This window comes from Impatiens glandulifera, chromosome 3 (genome assembly GCF_907164915.1).
Source record: "Impatiens glandulifera chromosome 3, dImpGla2.1, whole genome shotgun sequence".
NCBI classification, from domain to species: domain Eukaryota; kingdom Viridiplantae; phylum Streptophyta; class Magnoliopsida; order Ericales; family Balsaminaceae; genus Impatiens; species Impatiens glandulifera.
The window spans coordinates 3,744,669-3,762,662 of NC_061864.1; the positions used below are offsets into that span (position 1 = coordinate 3,744,669).

Genomic DNA, 17,994 nt, shown 5'->3' on the forward strand with positions numbered 1-17,994 from the left:
CAAGGATTCTTTTTTCTTCCATTTTATTATTATAATATTTTTTAAAATTAAACTTACAATATTTATAGTGGAAATATAGGAATGAATAATAATAGTTTAGTATATAAATATGCACTGCACTAGTTGTTATGTTTTAATATGATTCTGTATCTCTCTCTCTCTGGGCATATATATAAGGATTTCATTCCATTTCCATTGAGATTTTCTTCATCTTCTTCTTCTTCTTAACATAGCCGAATTCATTAAACCCTAATTTCCCATCATCTCTGAACCATGTAATCAATCAAAAATCTCCAATAATTCGCTTTTTTAGAGAGAATACAGAATGGATTACGAATCAAGCATTGAAGAAGAGAAGGCGAAGGCCATTTCTAGGAATCGCCGGATTCAAAAATTTGCTCGGATCTGGTGGTTGGTTGAGGTATTCGTCGCAATCATTCTACTACTTTCCTTCCCCTTAATCAGCCTTCCAATCTCGACGAACAGTTTCTATAATTTCAGTTTCCGGCGAATAACCGGCATCATTCTCAATCCGCATATCAATTTTATAGTCGGAAACGCAATTATCGTCGTCCTGTTCCTTCTTTCCCGCCAAAACAACGTAGGAGGAAACGAGGTTTCTAATGAAAGTAATCTAGATTCGAATGAGGAAACTCAAACCGTGTCCAATGTTGTTGAGATTGAAACAGAGTTTCCGTCTTGTCCTGCGGCGGCGGCGGTCGTGGTGGAGGAGGAGGAGGAGAAGATCGTCGACGTGGAAGCTAAATTAGTGCACTGCGAGGCGGTTACGAACGCGATTGAGGACGCGACGAAGCAGATACGGCGTTTCGAGAGGACTCAATCGGAGAAGTTGAGACGCGAACTGCGGACGAAGCAGAGGGAGAGATTCCGGCGATCGGAGAGTGAAATCGGAGTTAGGAGAAGTAGCCGGGAAGATGAGTCGTCTTCGTCGTCGTCGGTGAATGATTTGAGCAACGAGGAGTTCAGAAGGAAGATTGAAAAGTTTATTGAGAATGAGAAGAATCAAATTAGGGCACAGAGAATTGCAGAGAAGATCTTTTAATAAAAAGCTTCAAATTCAGAAACCGTTACATATTATATAGTATAGGAATTATTAGCACAAGTCTGCAGAAGAATCATGGTATCTTCTTCTTCTTCCCTCCTGCTTTTGTTTCCTTTTCCGGTCACCGGAAACTGAAATATGAATCAATCAATGAATGAATATACGACCGATTCTTCTTTTCTTTCCACCATTTTCCTGTTCTATTCTATTATATATAATTTATTAGTTATTATTATTATTATTTTGATAGGAAATGGGAAAAAAGATTTGGATTTTCGAATTTTAAAAAATATATATTTTGACATATATGTCCAAAACATCATTGTTAGCTATAGTTATCTTATTAGAACGTTTTGACTGGGATAAATTTAAGTCAACCTTGTTATATAGTTTAAGTTTGGATTCTTTTATGATCAATTAACTAAAAAAAAATTATTATTATTTAAAATAAGTCTTTCTTTAAATACTATTTGTGTAATTATGTTTATTCATAATATTATTAAATTAATAATAAATACTAACAAAATATTTATTTTATAATATTAAATTAAATTAATATATAAATATATATTTAATGAGAATTGAATCAATATAAGGATAAATTGTGTATTAATAAACAATATTATAAATATAAATAAAATCTTAATTAGTCTTCCTAAACCATAGAGATTTTCGAAAATTTAGAAATAGGAATTAGATGATGTTAAACCTGTTTCTTAATTTTGAGAGAGGTATATGTGTTTTGAAGAAGGTTTTAATTCTTCTTGAGTATTTGAGGGGTGAATAGTTAAAAATGAATGTTAATATTATGTATTTCACTAATTTTTAACATTGAATAATTTCAAATTAGTTAACTATTCGGTCGATTGATTTCATTTTTTTGATTGATGCGGTTTAATCGATTCGATGATTAGTTTAGCGATTCAATAGGTTTTCTTTCTTCAAACAAAGAATTATTGATAAATAATGTAATTAAATATAAATTTGTTTTGAAAAAAAATTATATATATATATATTGGAACGATTCAAAATTTAGAGTTTGGGTGAACTTAAAAAAATAACTAGAAAATCTTGGATAAAACAAGTGGATAAAAATATATTTTTTTTTAATAATTATATAAAGTTTTGGACTCTTTATTTAAAATTATCTTAACAATTTTTAATATCGTTAAGTTATCTACGTGACCTTATTTATAAAAAAAATAAACGTCACTAAACTTATTTACATATAACTTTTTAAAACTAAATTAATATATATATGATTTTTTATTTTGATTTAGAATTTTTATAAACTGAAATTTGAGTTTTTTTTAAGTTTTATAAGAAATTCAATTTAAAAATAATTATTATTCATAAACACGAACATCTTCTTCGTCTTTAAATTTAGCATCTTCTTCCCCTTCTTTTATTTCACCACCATTTTTAAAAAACTTGTGGAGGTATCACATTAATATGAGCTCTAATTTAGTTTAATATACTATTAATGTTAAATAAATAGTAACATTTAGATAAATCAGTGTTGAAGAAACTTAAATCACCCAACAATATAGAAATAATTTTGTTAACACAATAATTATCCACAACTCTAATGACCATCAAATGTTTTTGACCATTATGTATGAATTTAATAAATCTATTAAATTCAAGTGTGATATTTGAGAAATTTCAATAAAAACATTATTTAAAGAGAAAACAAATTTAAATTTAATACCGTACAAAATTTTGAGAGAGTTTTTCTAAACTTAATGAGTGTTTAAGGCCTTTGTTTTTCTCAACCAAAGTTTACTCTATATTTCATTAGATACTATACAAACATTATTTGATTAATTTCATGTAAAACATTTAAAAAAACACTAGTTTCAGTTTCAAAGAATGTTTATTTAAATTACAAGAAACAAACTAAATCAAATTGAAAATTAAAAATTATAGTTTGAATTTGAATTTTATAAACTAAAATCCTAAATTAACCATTTAAGTCTTTCTAGGTTGAGTTGTTGGGGGAATGTATGAATTAATAACAAGGGAGGATGACCGGAGAATCGCGAAGTAAAGAATGTTAGAATTTTTGGTAAAGAGTGGAGACAGAGGAAAGTGAACATATGTAGTGGTGGAGATCGAAAACGCGCAAAGAACTACTTTCAAATTATCAAATTATTTTTTTAATATATATATATATATATATATATTAATTAAATTTAAAATGATATGTCAATAAATTAGTGAGGTCTATTTTTTTATTTTTAATAAATAATGTCACATAGATAATAAATTATCATAGTTAAAAAAAAGTTAAAAACAATATATTATTTTGTATAACTTTAAAATTATGAGGTTTAAAATAAAAAATGTCTAATCTCAAATAAGAAGTCTTAGACAATTAAATTAATAAATTTTCAAATATTCAACCATATAAATACAATAATACACCTTCAATATGTTTTTACTTTAACTTAAAAACAATTATTAAATATAATTAAGTATATAGAAATTTACATAATAATTTCAATATTGTTTTATTTAACAAAGACATAAAAAACAAATATTTAAATATTAGTGATAAATAATAATTATTTAATAAAAAATATTAACTAAATAAATAAAGAATAACTAAAACAAAATAAAATAAAATAATTCAATTAAACAATGACAGTTAAGTTTTTAACAAAAAGATATTAAAATAATAACTCAAAACTAATATTAAATTAAACAATATTGTTAGTTTGCTCACCTTTTGAATAGAGTTGAGGACTTCATGTTTATAAAATTTAAGGATTGCTTAGGAATGAGATGTTAGAATTGGGCTTTATGTGCGCCTACTACTCTGTCAATACACACCAATTGTTTGTAATACCTTAAGTTGTGTTGTGTCTTATTGAAGCATTATACACAATTGTGTTTTGATTTTAAAATATAATGGCTCACGGATTTTCGTATCATCTTAATTTGTGTCTAAAAACTCATTCATGCTCATTTGTGTAAAAAACTCATTCATGCTAATTTGTGCACAAATTCAATTATGTTGTAATTATTTAACGCCGGTTCTGGTGATGTGAACCTATATTATTATTATTATTACTATTAAATATATATATATATATATATATTATAATTTTACTTTCTTTTCTCATAATTTGTCTACAATTATCAAAATAAAAGTACCCTATTATTATTATTATTTTGAAAAAAAATCACAAATATTATTATCCTTTTTTTCCTCATCAACAAATTATGGCATAGAATCAACCACAATGGGCTGATCTTATGTAAGTACCCTTTTATGTGCAATGAAAGTCACTGACTTAGGCTATGGACCTTATCATTATTATTGTGAAATAAAATAATCTAAATAAATCAAATTCATTACAATCACTATTATCATAAATACTATATATTCTAAAAGCAGTGGAACTAATTTATTATTAATAAAATTGATATCTAATCATGTTATTTATTATATTTTAATATATTTGTAAATGGTAGTAGATATTATTTTTAGGATAAAATATAGTTTTTTTTTATTATAAGTCATCAAAGTATTTTTTCTGTGTGTTCATTTATGCAAATTCACCTTTACTTTTTTTTTTTTTTTTTTTTAACAAAATGTTAGGCCTAAGAATATTCAGAATCAAATTATATGAAATTTTGAATATCAAGAGGATCTTTGGAGAATTATGAACTATGTATTGAATTTTCTCCTCTCACCTCATAACTCTGTGATCTCTCTTTATCTATTTTTTTTTCAAACCCTGACTCGTCTAAGAAAAGTTACATATTAAGGCCTAACAAATTATAATAAAATATTAAATTATAATTAGATTTTTTATTTAATTAATAAACTTAATTTAATATTAAGAAATAATGAAATTTTGAGAAGTTAGTTAAATAAAAATACTTTAAAAATTTGTTAAGTTGAGATTACTAATATATGAATATTTAATAAAATAATATAAAATAATTTTTTTTGTTAAAGACAAAAAAAATTACTTAAATATAATATAACTTTTCAATTATTAATACATTATATATTCAAAATAATATAATTCTACATGTACACTTTTTATTTTTTTTATAATATTTATCAATTTAATCACATTTAAAATTATTTATTTATTTAGTATCAATCCAGATTAAAATAAATTTATTATTATTATTTATTATTATAAATATATATTATTATAATTTTATAAAATTTAAATTATTATATATATATTAATAATAATTTAAACTATAAAATTATTTATATTTAAATATTAATATTATGAATAAAATTATAATTCGATTTATATATGAAAATTAAATAAAATAATAATAAAAATATAATTCCTATTAAAAAGAGAAAAAAATTGATGGAGTTGATTGTTGAGACATGTCAAAACTCAAAACTTGCTATTTGTGAATAGTATTAACTCGCTGTGCTTTTGTCATATCAAGCCTACCTTCTCATTATTGTATCTCTTACTAAAGGCTTGTTTGCGGAAGAGTTTTTTTTAGGAAAAATCTTTTGTTTGATAAAATTTGATTTTTAAGATTTGAACACTAATTTATACTTCTTTAGAAGATATAATTTATGTGAGAAAATGATGGCTTAGAAAGAGAAGGAATAAAATTAAAGAATAATTTTGATATTTAAATGAATAAAATTAATTATTAATTAAATTTTTAATATGATGTTTGAGTTTTAAAATTTATCTCAAAACTCAAATATAAAACAAATCATAAGACTTTAAGTTCATTCAGAATAGGTTATTAAAATATATAATTAGTTAATTTACTAAATTTATTAATTAAAATATTAAAATATTTTTTATTTTATCATTAGTAAATTATAAAATATCTTTTTAAAAAAATTGTGTTGCATGTGATCATTTTGCAAGATCTTTGTACATATATATTTTTGTTGATTTTAAGCATTAAATGACCCATTTATTTATCTAAAACATATATTTGTACAATATATTTGCATACTCGAAATAAATGGATTGTCCTGGAGAATGGACTTCCCTAAACCCTAACCCGAGGGTTTGCCAGACTTATCAAAGGTCGACCTTGATGACAAGAAGAGTGATTAGTATTTAGAGCTTTACTAAAATTAATACTAAAATTTATTGAGTAATGTCCGAGTCTTTAAGTAATTGCTGATTAATGTAACTCATGATATGGCAGACCTACAAATTTAAATTACCATATCAATTTTTTTTTTTTAACTATTTGGAGAAAAATCGTCGAACTTTCAACTATCGTAATCGTTTGATGCATATAATTTATAATACTATTATTATGATGTTTTCTGAAATTCATTTAAAAAAGCCAATAGAGTGTCAAAGAATTAATCGTTCCTTTAGAAAATTTACGAATTCGATAACTTATTAAGTACTATTTTTTTTTCATATTAAGATTTGTTATTTTGCTTAAACATTTTTTTTTTTTTCATTTTCAATGCACATTGAAACTTTTTTTTTTTTTAAACAAGGCTGGACAAGTCATTAGGCCTCCAAATTCAAGCATGTTTGATGCTGTGTTAATTTGGAATTTTTAAAAAAAATTCTTGATTAGGTAGTTATTTAAAATTTTAATGACTTGGAATTATTATAATATTTAATTATATAAAAGTATTTAGTATTTTGAACCATAAATGTAAAAAAAAAAAGTGATAACTGAATTTTTATATAAAAAAAATCAATATCCATCCAACCAGTTCTTAGAGTTGGTCAACAGGTCGTGTATCTAGACCCCCACAAGCCTAGCGCAAACAGGAAGAAAAAAGTCATTCCATGGCTAAAATTTCAACATCTTTGGTATATTATTTCTAAGCTGAGTCAAGTCAACTGCCCTTTTAATTTTCAAGATGGTTGGTGCATCAAGACTTAAAAACCATTGACTTGTTTTTGATAGAAGATCTAAGAAATGATTCATGGACAATCTACAAGTTTTGTAGATCATGGAGCTCTTTTCCTTTCAATTTATTTGTTGAGAAATTAATGTTATATAGATTGGTTTAGAATTTATTTTTAATTTGCATGTAAATACTTTTGGTATACTTTAATTTTCTTTCCTATCACAATTTTTTCTATAAATATGACCTAAAAAAGAGAAATATAAGTAAATTATTTTGGTGCTTACATACATGAGTGGTTGCAGAGGATCCCCATAAAGAAGAGATGGTATTTCAAGACTTATTCCTTTATTATTTCACTCAAAACCAAAAACTATATATAAAAAAAAGGGTATATATTCTCTAACCAGATTAAGCAAAAAACATTGTAATTAGAGATTAACACTCACAGTTCATGCTGCCTATGGTTATGGATGCAAGCAAATAACTATTCTTGCTTTAATAAGGCATAATACAGAGGCCTAAACACCCCCCACCAAAAACCAAGTGCAAGCCAAATCATTGCAAAAGGTTCAACAAAAATCATAAACTATCATTTCCCTCCTTACAATTAGAGTTGTTACCTTTTTTTGTCGCAATGAATTTGGTTTCCAATGCATTCACAGGATTCGACAATTCCTTTCTCTCGTCATGCAGATTTTCTGACGGCTTATTAGTCTGCAACCATTAACTACACTTTCCTCCTCACCCAGCCTTGGAGGAGGAGGATGCCTTGGTGAGAGCAGGGCCGGCTCTGGGGTAAGCCCTTGGGCTAGGGCAGCCCATTCTCCAGGGCAGACCAATTTGTTATAATTTTTAACAAAAAAAGTGGTGTAGCTTAGTGGTGAAAGATAAATATTTAAAATATTTAGTTAATTGTGGGTTCAAAACTCATTACAAACTATTTTTTTAATCCATTTTTAAAATAGACTTAGGGCAACAATATTTCGATCTTTTTTTTTTACCCGAAGCTGGCCGGCACTGGGTGAGAGTAGAATGAAACCAGGTTTACATGATGATTCGCAAACAGGACTGGAAATCTTTTGTTTATACAGTGTATAATAAGCAAACTAACATAATCCAGCAAGGCAACAAACCCAGCCCATATTTGAAGAAAAAAATTCTCTGAACAAACATACATGCCTAATATTCCTCATAATAAAGAAAGAGAGGGTACCGCCTATTTACAATTCCATATCAACTTTTACTTCAATTGGCAGATAAAGAAAAATCTATTATATTGTGCACAATATATAAATGGAAACTGAATTATTGTTTTATATAAATGGCCAAATTAATTCACTAGTTGCTTTACTTGCAAATCAATTTTTTTTTCATAAAAAAAAAATAACAGATGACTCTCTAACCTCTAAAACCATTATGTCTTTGAAATGATCCTATCTCTTCTGATCCCCTGATCACATCAACTTTACTAGTCATAGACAAGCCACTTCCGCATTCTGCGTTTCCCTTCGCCCTAACCTGGAAAAATGATGAAGTTGGTTTAGCTGGAGTAGTAGAGATCCACTATCTGTCTGATTACCTATTACAATAACTTACTTCTTCTTCAAGGACAGGAGCCAACCTTGGACCTATATCTTCAGCAGAAGTATCACTGGCTTTCACCTGTCCAACCAATCATATGCCATTTCAGTAGGAGCTCAATATTGTCACTATATAACCAAGGACAAACTAAGTTCAAATTAAAAGTTCAGTGGGGCATCTGGACTGTTGTTCTCTGCTATTATAATATAAGGCGGCTAAAAGCACACAGTTAAATAATTTACAGAATGTGAGATGGAGAGCATCTGCTTGTGTTATGAAACCAAGCCTTGTCTACTAAAGAGTTATATCCCATCATAAGTACTTTCTTTTTAGAACATTTTAAAATATAAATTCAAATCATATTTTATTTATTTAAATAACCCTCTTTTTCATCAACAAAGTTTTTTTTCTTCCAAAAAAGCTGTTTATTTAAAATAAAATATCAAACAAGTACAAGAGAGAACCATCAATATACCACAAGCTTTAATATATCATGATCTTTCCATGGTCCTTTCTCAGATCTCAAACAACCTCCCTTATCAGCACAGGTACAATTACCTCCTAGAAATTCAGGCAGTTCACTGAACAAATACCAGAAAACAAACACATGAGCAATAGAATCCACAAAAGCCCTTAGAACTTCAGTTGTTACCTTGCATCAATTATTTCTAGTAATTTGCTCTGATAATTTGCACTGAGAACCTGAAACATATTTTCACAAAACAAGTAACAGATATACGTTATTTATTTCATTGACTGATACTGAAATCCATTCATCATACATGAATCTTTGAAGCTGTTTTAGGATCCAGAAATGTTTTCACTGTACTCCATAGCAACCTAAACCCAGGACCAGTATTTACAATAAACATCCGTTCAAGTGTCTGCAGAACATTAAGCCAAACATCAGTGGTACATGCATCAAGGTATGACTACAAAAATATATATATATATATATATACTATCGAGGAATGGAACTGTTGAAACATACCTCTGGATAGTTATCATTATCAATCTTTTGCAACTGCATGATAACTTCTCTAACTGGTTTTGTCATGTTCTTTAAACCCTGAACATCAAAGTCGCATTCACTGATGAAAATATGTGATAGGATCATGCGAAAAACATGAAGAGAGTAGAGCATACCAGGCCTTCCACATCTAATATTGTTGTGCTTGTATCTATATGCCTTCTTGCAGCCAAGGAACATGCTGGGAATTTAATACAAACAGTCTTCTCAAACTCTCGAACATGGTACTTCACATATCGGTCTAAGGTTGTCACTTGCATAAGTTTGACTGGATCAATTTTTCCTAGTCTCTCTATGTATACAGGCCTCCCTTCTTTATCTATACCATGGTAACCCTGGGGGTAAGTGTCAAGAACTTCGTTCAACTCTTTAAACTTAAAATCCTGATGCAAAAAAAAATATGGAAGCAAGTAAACATTAATGAAGTCTGCGGTTGCAAAGGTCGGCCAGTAAAAACACCCAAATAGATATTTGATACAGGAATTGTCTCAAGAATAAACATCACAAGTTGTGACTTAAGTACTAAAAACAATTCTTAGTTAAAGAGAGGAAACTTATTATGTAATACTGGAAGAAATAAGATACTTATGTCAGTAAAATAAAAAAACTCAGGAGAGTCAATAGAATCATTACCTCCATGATAGTGTCAGTTCCAAAGTCATTCCTCCATTCTAGCATCTCAGCCCACATATGTATCGCTCTTCTGATGTCAAACTTTCGTGCTTTCAAGAATCTGCAAAAGATTAAAAAAAATGTATACAGGGTCAAGAAGTTCATACAAGAAAAACAGAATGTGTGGAGGATTCAAGAAGTCCACAACTATCATATATGGAAGGACATGAGAAGATTGGTCACCTTAACATTATATGATAATCATCGTGTTTGGGGGGAAGCAAGTTATTTGAAATCAGCTCACGTCGGAAAGCATCTACTGCCTTTTCCACTTTAGCATCGTGAACATCTTTTATGGGAATAGAAGCTTGAACCTCACTATTCCTTCTACTGCCCCTCTTTATTGAATCCCTAAATTTACTAGATGCACCCATTGCTTTTTTCTTCAACATTCCAATCCGACTACTCTTCTCATCCTCGGATATTTCAAAATCTACTTTTTGGTCTTTCCTTTCATCATGGTCTGGGGATCCATCCACGCCTGAAGAATCCAGACGAGAAATGAGAATATTACACAAGTTGGAAATCCATATATGCACTAGAATACAAGTAATTTGTGGTCACTTCTTCTCCATTATCATTTTGTCAAATACTACAACATACATATCTAATCGGCCCACAGAAAGCTTATTATTTGCAGGAACAGTTAAAAGAGAGAAGCTTTCATTTGGAAATAGAGTTATCTGGAGAAGAGAGGTGGAGTGAAGACTTACAAGCCTTAGAGAATAACTCATTCAACTCTGACATTCTGATTTTCTCCAGAAAGCTACTCCGAGAACACTATCAGCTCCCTACTGGCTGCAGAGATCGAAACTATGACTCGATTCCCGAATTATGAAGTTTAAGAGAAGAAATTGAACGAAAAATTACTGTAAATGATCGAACCGATCTCCGATCTCCAATCTCCAGACGGATAACGTCGGTGACAGTGGGGGAGAGAGAGAGATGGGGCCGGAATTTCTTCCTGAACCGGTTAGAAGTAGAAATGGTGCTGGGACACGTGGCAGAAGAATGAGGTATTTGAGCCGAATGGCGGGAATATGCCAATTACAGCTTCGTTGCAATTCCTTTACGCCATTTCTTTTCCTGCTTTCTTTTTCTTTTTCCTTTCATTATCGCTTTTATCATTGAAAAATTCTTTCACAAATACATTAAATAAATTATTAAAGATAAACTGAATTTTAACTAAACTAAATTCCTATCCTTTTTTATTAAATTCTTAATAAGTCACTAAACATTACTTTTTAAATTGCCTTTACGTGACAAAATTATGGACAAGAAAATTATTCTAACCCTATCAATACATTACAAGATTCAGGATCTTTTTAGTATATTACAAGATTTAGAATCTATGGCACTAAAAAATCAAATTCAATAAAAAAAAATATTACCAACTTTAGGGTGGTGGTTACCCGTTAATATATTAAAATTCTACTACACAATATTTTTTGTTGGAAAATTTGAATTAAAACAGTTGGTATAACATAAATAAATATTTGGATATCCATTCCATTTACTTTCTAATATACTATTTGGTTAGAAAAAATTGTCGGATTTTCAATTATAATAGGCGTTCTATACGCATCAATTATTAATGTTATTATTATTATAACATTTTCTGAACTTAGAACGAAGTAGGTCAAGGAGTTAATCGTCATTCTTAAATATTTGACAACATATTTTATTCTTTTTTTATTTTCACGTTTTTGTAGTTTTTTAAGTTTTTCTCTATGAGTTATGATTAACGGGTCTATCAATTATTTTAATATAAATAGACAGTTTAAACAAATATTAATAAACAACATAATAAAGAATGAATTTAGTATATGAAACACAAATCATTCTAACCAAACTTATCACATGAAGATAAATTGATAAGATGAAAAATTTAAGCATTCAAATTGTCTTTAATAAAGGTAAATTGATCAAGATGTAAGATTTAAGCATCCAAATTGCCTTTAATAAACAAACCATTAAAAATTGATCCTTAAATACTTAAAAAGAAGTGAATTTTTATAAGCCTTAAAATATGAATTTCTGTCGCATATTATTATTTCATTCAGCACACTTCATACCCTTTGTTAGCAAAACCTTGTTTAAAAGGACCAAAACAACAACTGCATTAAATATCATAGTTCTATTATTATTATTATTATCATCCAGAAGGATTATTAACTTATGATTATTCGAGTTCATATATATGATATGTACACAGATTTACAAGCTTTAGATCCAATTGCATCAACTTCACAGGAAGTCAACACCCTATTTACAGTCCATTGCTCGTCTGGAAAAGCAAAAGGCAAACATTTTGAACTGCTACTAGTTAAATATTAAAGATTGAGAAGATCTTCTTCCTTCACCTTCTATGTCCAATTCTTGTCCGTCTTGAATTGAATAAGTTTGTCCCTCCACAGAGCTGTGTATATGTTACATCATCATTATCTATATATATACAATGATGCTTAATTTTTAAAATATTCGGATTGCCGAGTCGAAAGATATGTTTAATTTGGATATATATATGAAAGTAAATTGATATTTGTGTCAGATTGTTGGTTGACCCGCCCATAAATTTAAAATGGTTAAAAATAAAATAAAAAATGTCATTTGTATGTTTTGAACTTGTAACCTAACAAAAACAAGTACAACCTTTAACCAAGTGTGATTGAGATGTGGTTTGCCGATGGATAATAGACCACTATCATTTGAAAATGATTGACCAAAGTGTGAGGTCACGATGCTAATTATTAAAAAATATGAATCAAATATTTGATTGACAAAGTGAAAGTGTAAAGTCACGAGATGAGAGATTTATTCGAAAAAAATATGTGATGAAACATGTGAAAAAATAAGTTATTTTACCGAAGTGAATAAAATGTGGAATGAGAGCGTTCTGTTTTATTTTAATATATTATTCGTGATTTATAAATAATTTTAAACATTGAATACATATTTTATAATTTTATAATTTATTTTGTTTTTATTCTTATCCGTACGGAAATTTCCTAGTTATATTAAAGTTGATATCAAATTGTAACGCAATTTATTTTAAATACCCGCATCTTTATAGCGCTCCTCGTCAGCAGCAGTCCACATGTTCCTTGCAAGATCAAATTCCTTTGTCTCCATGCATGGTCGCTCATCAGGCCTGCAATTTGCAATAGATAAAATAAAAAACAAAGTATTAATTAAACGACTAAATGTGTTTATCAAACAGGGGAGGGAGTTCTACCTGTCCAATTCTATGGTGACACGACCATCAGTAGGACTGATCTTAGCCCACACCTTTGCAGATTCCATAACCTTCATCCCATCACTATATGCCAAGTACTTATTGACCTGTATAGGGACCTATAAGGGAACACATCAAACAATGTTATGTGATTATACATAATAATAAGTTTCTTAATTTAAGCAAGAAGATGATGCATACCTTGCATCTCACAGCAATGTTAATGGCATCAGAAGGGCGAAGATCAAAGCTTACATTCTCAGTTTCACTTCCCAACTGAGATAAAAAAACATTGTAAGTTAGATACCAATTAACTTCAGTCATACAAATGATGTTTAAGTTTTAGTTATATATGCCTTTGTGAGGTATAACTGAGCAAAGTATGCCTCGTGTACTCTTTTGGTTACACGAACAAGCTTCACCTGCACAAATTTCATAATCCTTAATCACATGAACTCGCATTATCAGCGTGTAAATATTTATGAAACACTCACTGAATATCCCATCTTATCGATCATCTCCTGCACAACTTGATACATGGTTGGCCTAGCCTAGAAACCAATCAAAAATCACAATAAATATACCAAATTTGTTATCTTAGAAGGAAATTCCAGCTTACAATTTGGACATTTCGCAGGGCAGCCATGAGCAAAACACTTGGCATCTCGGCTGTAAATAGAAACAAACGTTGTGTCACATAAAGAACTTAAACAATTTGGAGGTAAAGAAGGATTTAGAAGAATACTTACAAACAATTATAGGGAGGAGAAGACCAGTCCCATCTTCTATCTTGAGTACAATTGCAGGATGTGGAGCATAATCAGGCTGACGTCCAGCCTGAGGGTTATTATGAGAACACCTTAGTTGCTTACCATCTCTCATCTTGATCGAGAAACCATCTGGACCACTTTTCACTTCGACTATAACAAACAACAAGTATATATATACATTAAAAACTTTGATATATATGTTACCTAACAAGCAAGAACTAGAGAAAAGAAAATGCAAAATTACAGCTACCTGCTTCCACTATACTGGAATTGACATAGTTTTCGTCGTTCTCATTGAAATTCTCAGCTGTGCTATTGTTATCATTAGAAGATGAACTGAAACTACAATTCACTCTGTTCTTCCATTTCCTTAGCTTTGGAAGATAACTGATATTAGCATTCACACCCTTGTTGATCCCCCCCTTATATCCCAAAAATCTGCTTTTGAGGAGGTCAGACGAAATGTAAGAGCCGCTTAGTTTAGGTCGAACAGTGGGACAAATTACAGGTCCTTGCAGAGAAGCCATCTCCACCTTCAATATATATATATATATTATACAGACAAGAATCAAGATCCAGATTAAAGTAATCATGATAAGAAGCCCTAAACTAGACTAATCAACAAGTTACAACAAACATGATATTGCATCCGATCAACAATCAGTTGATCAGTAACCGATCTTCATCAATTTTATTGTATATTAAACTCTGTTTGATCCGATATCAATACAAATATATATAAGGAGTAGGACGAATCGAATTACAACAAACCTGAAGAGCCTCGAAGGAATTTTTGATGATCAATCTCTTTCAGTCAACGATCGCCTTCCAGAAAAGACTATTTATTCCTGGCCGTGGATATTCATTAATTAAACAATTGAATATGAATTAACAATGAAGGATATTGATAATTTGATCGTCGATCCGTTTCGTAGAAAGCTTTCTAGTGGGACGGGAGATCAATAAGAAGGGAGTAAAATAGAAGATCGATATATAGAGAGAGAAATAGTGTGTGTATATGTATGTGTTTGTGTGTGTGTGAGGGTGTGTCAAATTGATAACCACCGACAAGAAATACTGGATAATTGATGAAAGAAAAATGGTGTGAGGATAAAACAGACATGCGGTTAGTTTCATTTTCAACTAATTAACTAATACATTAAACACAGCTGGTTTAAAAATAAAATAAAATTATTTTAAACATGATATAAAAAAAATTATATTGTAGGTTAATATTTTTAAATTTTTTATCAAAATTATTGTAAACATAAAGATTATACCAACCGAATAAACAAATAATATAATATACGTGTTGTGCACTTGTTAGAGCTAATAACTATTATTATTATTATAAAACGAATAAGCACGTACGTAACATAATTGTTATGTCAACAAAGTTATCATATATATATATATATTAGTTAAAGATATCTATACTCTATGTTACGTGTCAACTTGCTTATATTTCGTCTTTGTATTGTTTTGGTAACTTGTGTTCTTTCTTAATTATTAAGCTTGCTTTGTGAGTTAGAATAATTGAATTAGTCTAATTAAATTTCACACACTATTATATAAAATAAAAATTAATTATGACTTTTTTCAACACATAAACATACATGTACATTGCTTTAATTATGGTATTACTTTATACTTGGCTTCAATGGAAGCATATATGTATATATAAGTTATATATTGCAAATATAATAATATTTAACCAATTTTGAAAATTATGTTTTTCTTTTTGCATAAATGTAATTGTATTTAAAATGTTTATTTTTTCTTTAAGTTAAAATATATATAATTGGGTGAAATGAAAAAACAAACAAAGTTATACATATAAGAATAATTATTAATAATTAGTTTTAAAAATGAATTTAGAAATTATAAACTAAAATTCACTGACAAAGTTTGACTTAAATTAGGAAGGCGAATGAAGTGGTGATGACATAAGAAGAAGAAGGGAATTAGGCGAACCATTTACTGTCCTACCCACCTTTCAAACAATTTTTCCCAAACTACCCACCTTTTCATTCACATTCCCAAACTACCCGCCTTTCTCTCTCTAAATCATTAATCAACCAATAATTAATTCACTCTCTATCTTAACCCACTAATTAACTTTCTCTCTCTCTAAACTCATTAATTAACTCCTCTCTCTCTTTCAACTATTAATTAATATCCTCACTTTTAAACTATTAATTAATTCAATTGAAATATATTATATAAATATTAAAATAAAATAACACATATGTTTTATTTTTATTTAAATCTATAAATATAATATATATAGTTGAAATTAAATACACTAAATTAAATAATTTAAATAGCTATTATAAAATAAAATAAAATAGAATACATTACATAATAAACGGTAACTTGAAATAAAATATATTACATAAACATTAAAATAAAATACATTGCATCACAATAAAATACATAACATAAACATTACAATAAAATAAAATACATAATAAATATTAATCACGTTCAATATACAATAAAATGCATATTTTATCTTTATAATTCAATTTTATGATATCTACTCCATTTTTCACTAGAGCAAAAACCTCTATATAAATCCACATTATGTTTGTTACCACCCTTCCAATATCCATTTATGATTCTATATTGCGCAGTAACGATTTCAAAGACTCCTTTTTGTTCATTGTATGGAATAACCTTGTGTGATGATGTTTTTTTCTCAACAGTTTCAAATAATTCTCTTGACCTTTGACAATAAATTTGACCATTTTGAAGGTCATTAAACGTCGCAGTTTCAAATATATATAAAAAAATTGAATTATAAAGATAAAATATGCATTTTATTATTTTATTGTATATTGAACGTGATTAATATTTATTATGTATTTTATTTTATTGTAATGTTTATGTTATGTATTTTATTGTGATGTAATGTATTTTATTTTAATGTTTATGTAATATATTTTATTTCAAGTTCCCATTTATGTAATGTATTCTATTTTATTTTAATTTATAATAGCTATTTAAATTATTTAATTTAGTGTATTTAATTTGAACTATATATATTATATTTATAGATTTAAATAAAAATAAAACATTTGTGTTATTTTATTTTAATATTTATATAATATATTTCAATTGAATTAATTAATAGTTTAAAAGTGAGGATATTAATTAATAGTTGAAAGAGAGGGAAGCTAATTAATGGGTTTAGAGAGAGAGTGAGTTAATTAGTGGGTTAAGATAGAGAGTAAGTTAATTAATAGGTTGATTAATGATTTAGAGAGAGAAAGGTGGGTAGTTTAGGAATATGAATGAAAAGGTGGGTAGTTTGGGAAAAATTATTTGAAAGGTGGGTAGGACAGGAAATAGCTCGGAATTAGGCGGTGGTTTCAGTAGTAGATAAAGATGTGAAATCTAAGTGCACATAGCGGTGCCACGTGTACGGTAAATACGGATCCTACCCATAATTTATGGATAAGGTTTTTAAATGGTATACAAAAATTGACAAAATTATATAGTAATAATAATGGAAGACGGAGAGAATTTGAATTTCCATCTCCAAAGTAGAAATTATAATAATGGGTTTTTGTTTTTTAATCAGTAAATGTTTTATATCATGATCTAAAAATCTATTTATTTTTATATAATTTAATCATATTTATAGACTAAATGCAAATAATTTATGTACAGTCACTTTTTAGGGCTAGTCACAGCATCATTTTCTATTTATACCTTATATTTTAAAAAAAAATAAAAAAAACAAACAAATTCAGTATATTTTTTTTTATATATTTATCATACATTATTTCAATACTATAGGAA

General features: G+C 28.3%; 3 protein-coding genes across 5 annotated transcripts; 1 reads left to right on the top strand and 2 right to left on the bottom strand.

Annotated features, from left to right (window-relative positions):
- The first annotated feature begins 325 nt into the window (after nucleotides 1–325).
- LOC124928923 lies at nucleotides 326–1,063 on the top strand. The gene has a single exon (XM_047469177.1). The coding sequence runs from the start codon at nucleotides 326–328 to the stop codon at nucleotides 1,061–1,063; it is 738 nt and encodes a 245-aa protein (XP_047325133.1).
- Nucleotides 1,064–8,190: 7,127 nt separating this feature from the next.
- Nucleotides 8,191–11,131, bottom strand: LOC124931118 (phosphatidylinositol/phosphatidylcholine transfer protein SFH6-like). 3 transcript variants are annotated; one of them, XM_047471509.1, is made up of 11 exons: nucleotides 11,053–11,123; nucleotides 10,896–10,980; nucleotides 10,366–10,663; nucleotides 10,144–10,243; nucleotides 9,627–9,893; nucleotides 9,472–9,549; nucleotides 9,263–9,364; nucleotides 9,133–9,182; nucleotides 8,956–9,061; nucleotides 8,496–8,561; nucleotides 8,191–8,417 (listed from the first exon to the last, which is right to left on the bottom strand). In XM_047471509.1, exons 2-11 carry the CDS (start codon nucleotides 10,927–10,929, stop codon nucleotides 8,298–8,300), a joined length of 1,221 nt encoding a protein of 406 aa, XP_047327465.1. In that variant the 5' UTR covers nucleotides 10,930–10,980; nucleotides 11,053–11,123; the 3' UTR covers nucleotides 8,191–8,297. The 3 variants fall into 3 exon arrangements, with proteins under 3 accessions (XP_047327465.1, XP_047327466.1, XP_047327464.1); XM_047471510.1 differs by having other exon boundaries at nucleotides 9,627–9,845; nucleotides 10,896–11,131; XM_047471508.1 differs by having other exon boundaries at nucleotides 10,896–11,128.
- Nucleotides 11,132–12,297: 1,166 nt separating this feature from the next.
- On the bottom strand, nucleotides 12,298–15,226 carry LOC124929387 (bifunctional nuclease 1-like). The gene is made up of 10 exons (XM_047469738.1): nucleotides 14,959–15,226; nucleotides 14,438–14,720; nucleotides 14,167–14,337; nucleotides 14,037–14,086; nucleotides 13,912–13,968; nucleotides 13,774–13,839; nucleotides 13,619–13,693; nucleotides 13,418–13,536; nucleotides 13,242–13,333; nucleotides 12,298–12,601 (listed from the first exon to the last, which is right to left on the bottom strand). The coding sequence occupies exons 2-10, from the start codon at nucleotides 14,712–14,714 to the stop codon at nucleotides 12,549–12,551; spliced, it is 960 nt and encodes a 319-aa protein (XP_047325694.1). The 5' UTR covers nucleotides 14,715–14,720; nucleotides 14,959–15,226; the 3' UTR covers nucleotides 12,298–12,548.
- Between the last annotated feature and the right edge of the window lie 2,768 nt (nucleotides 15,227–17,994).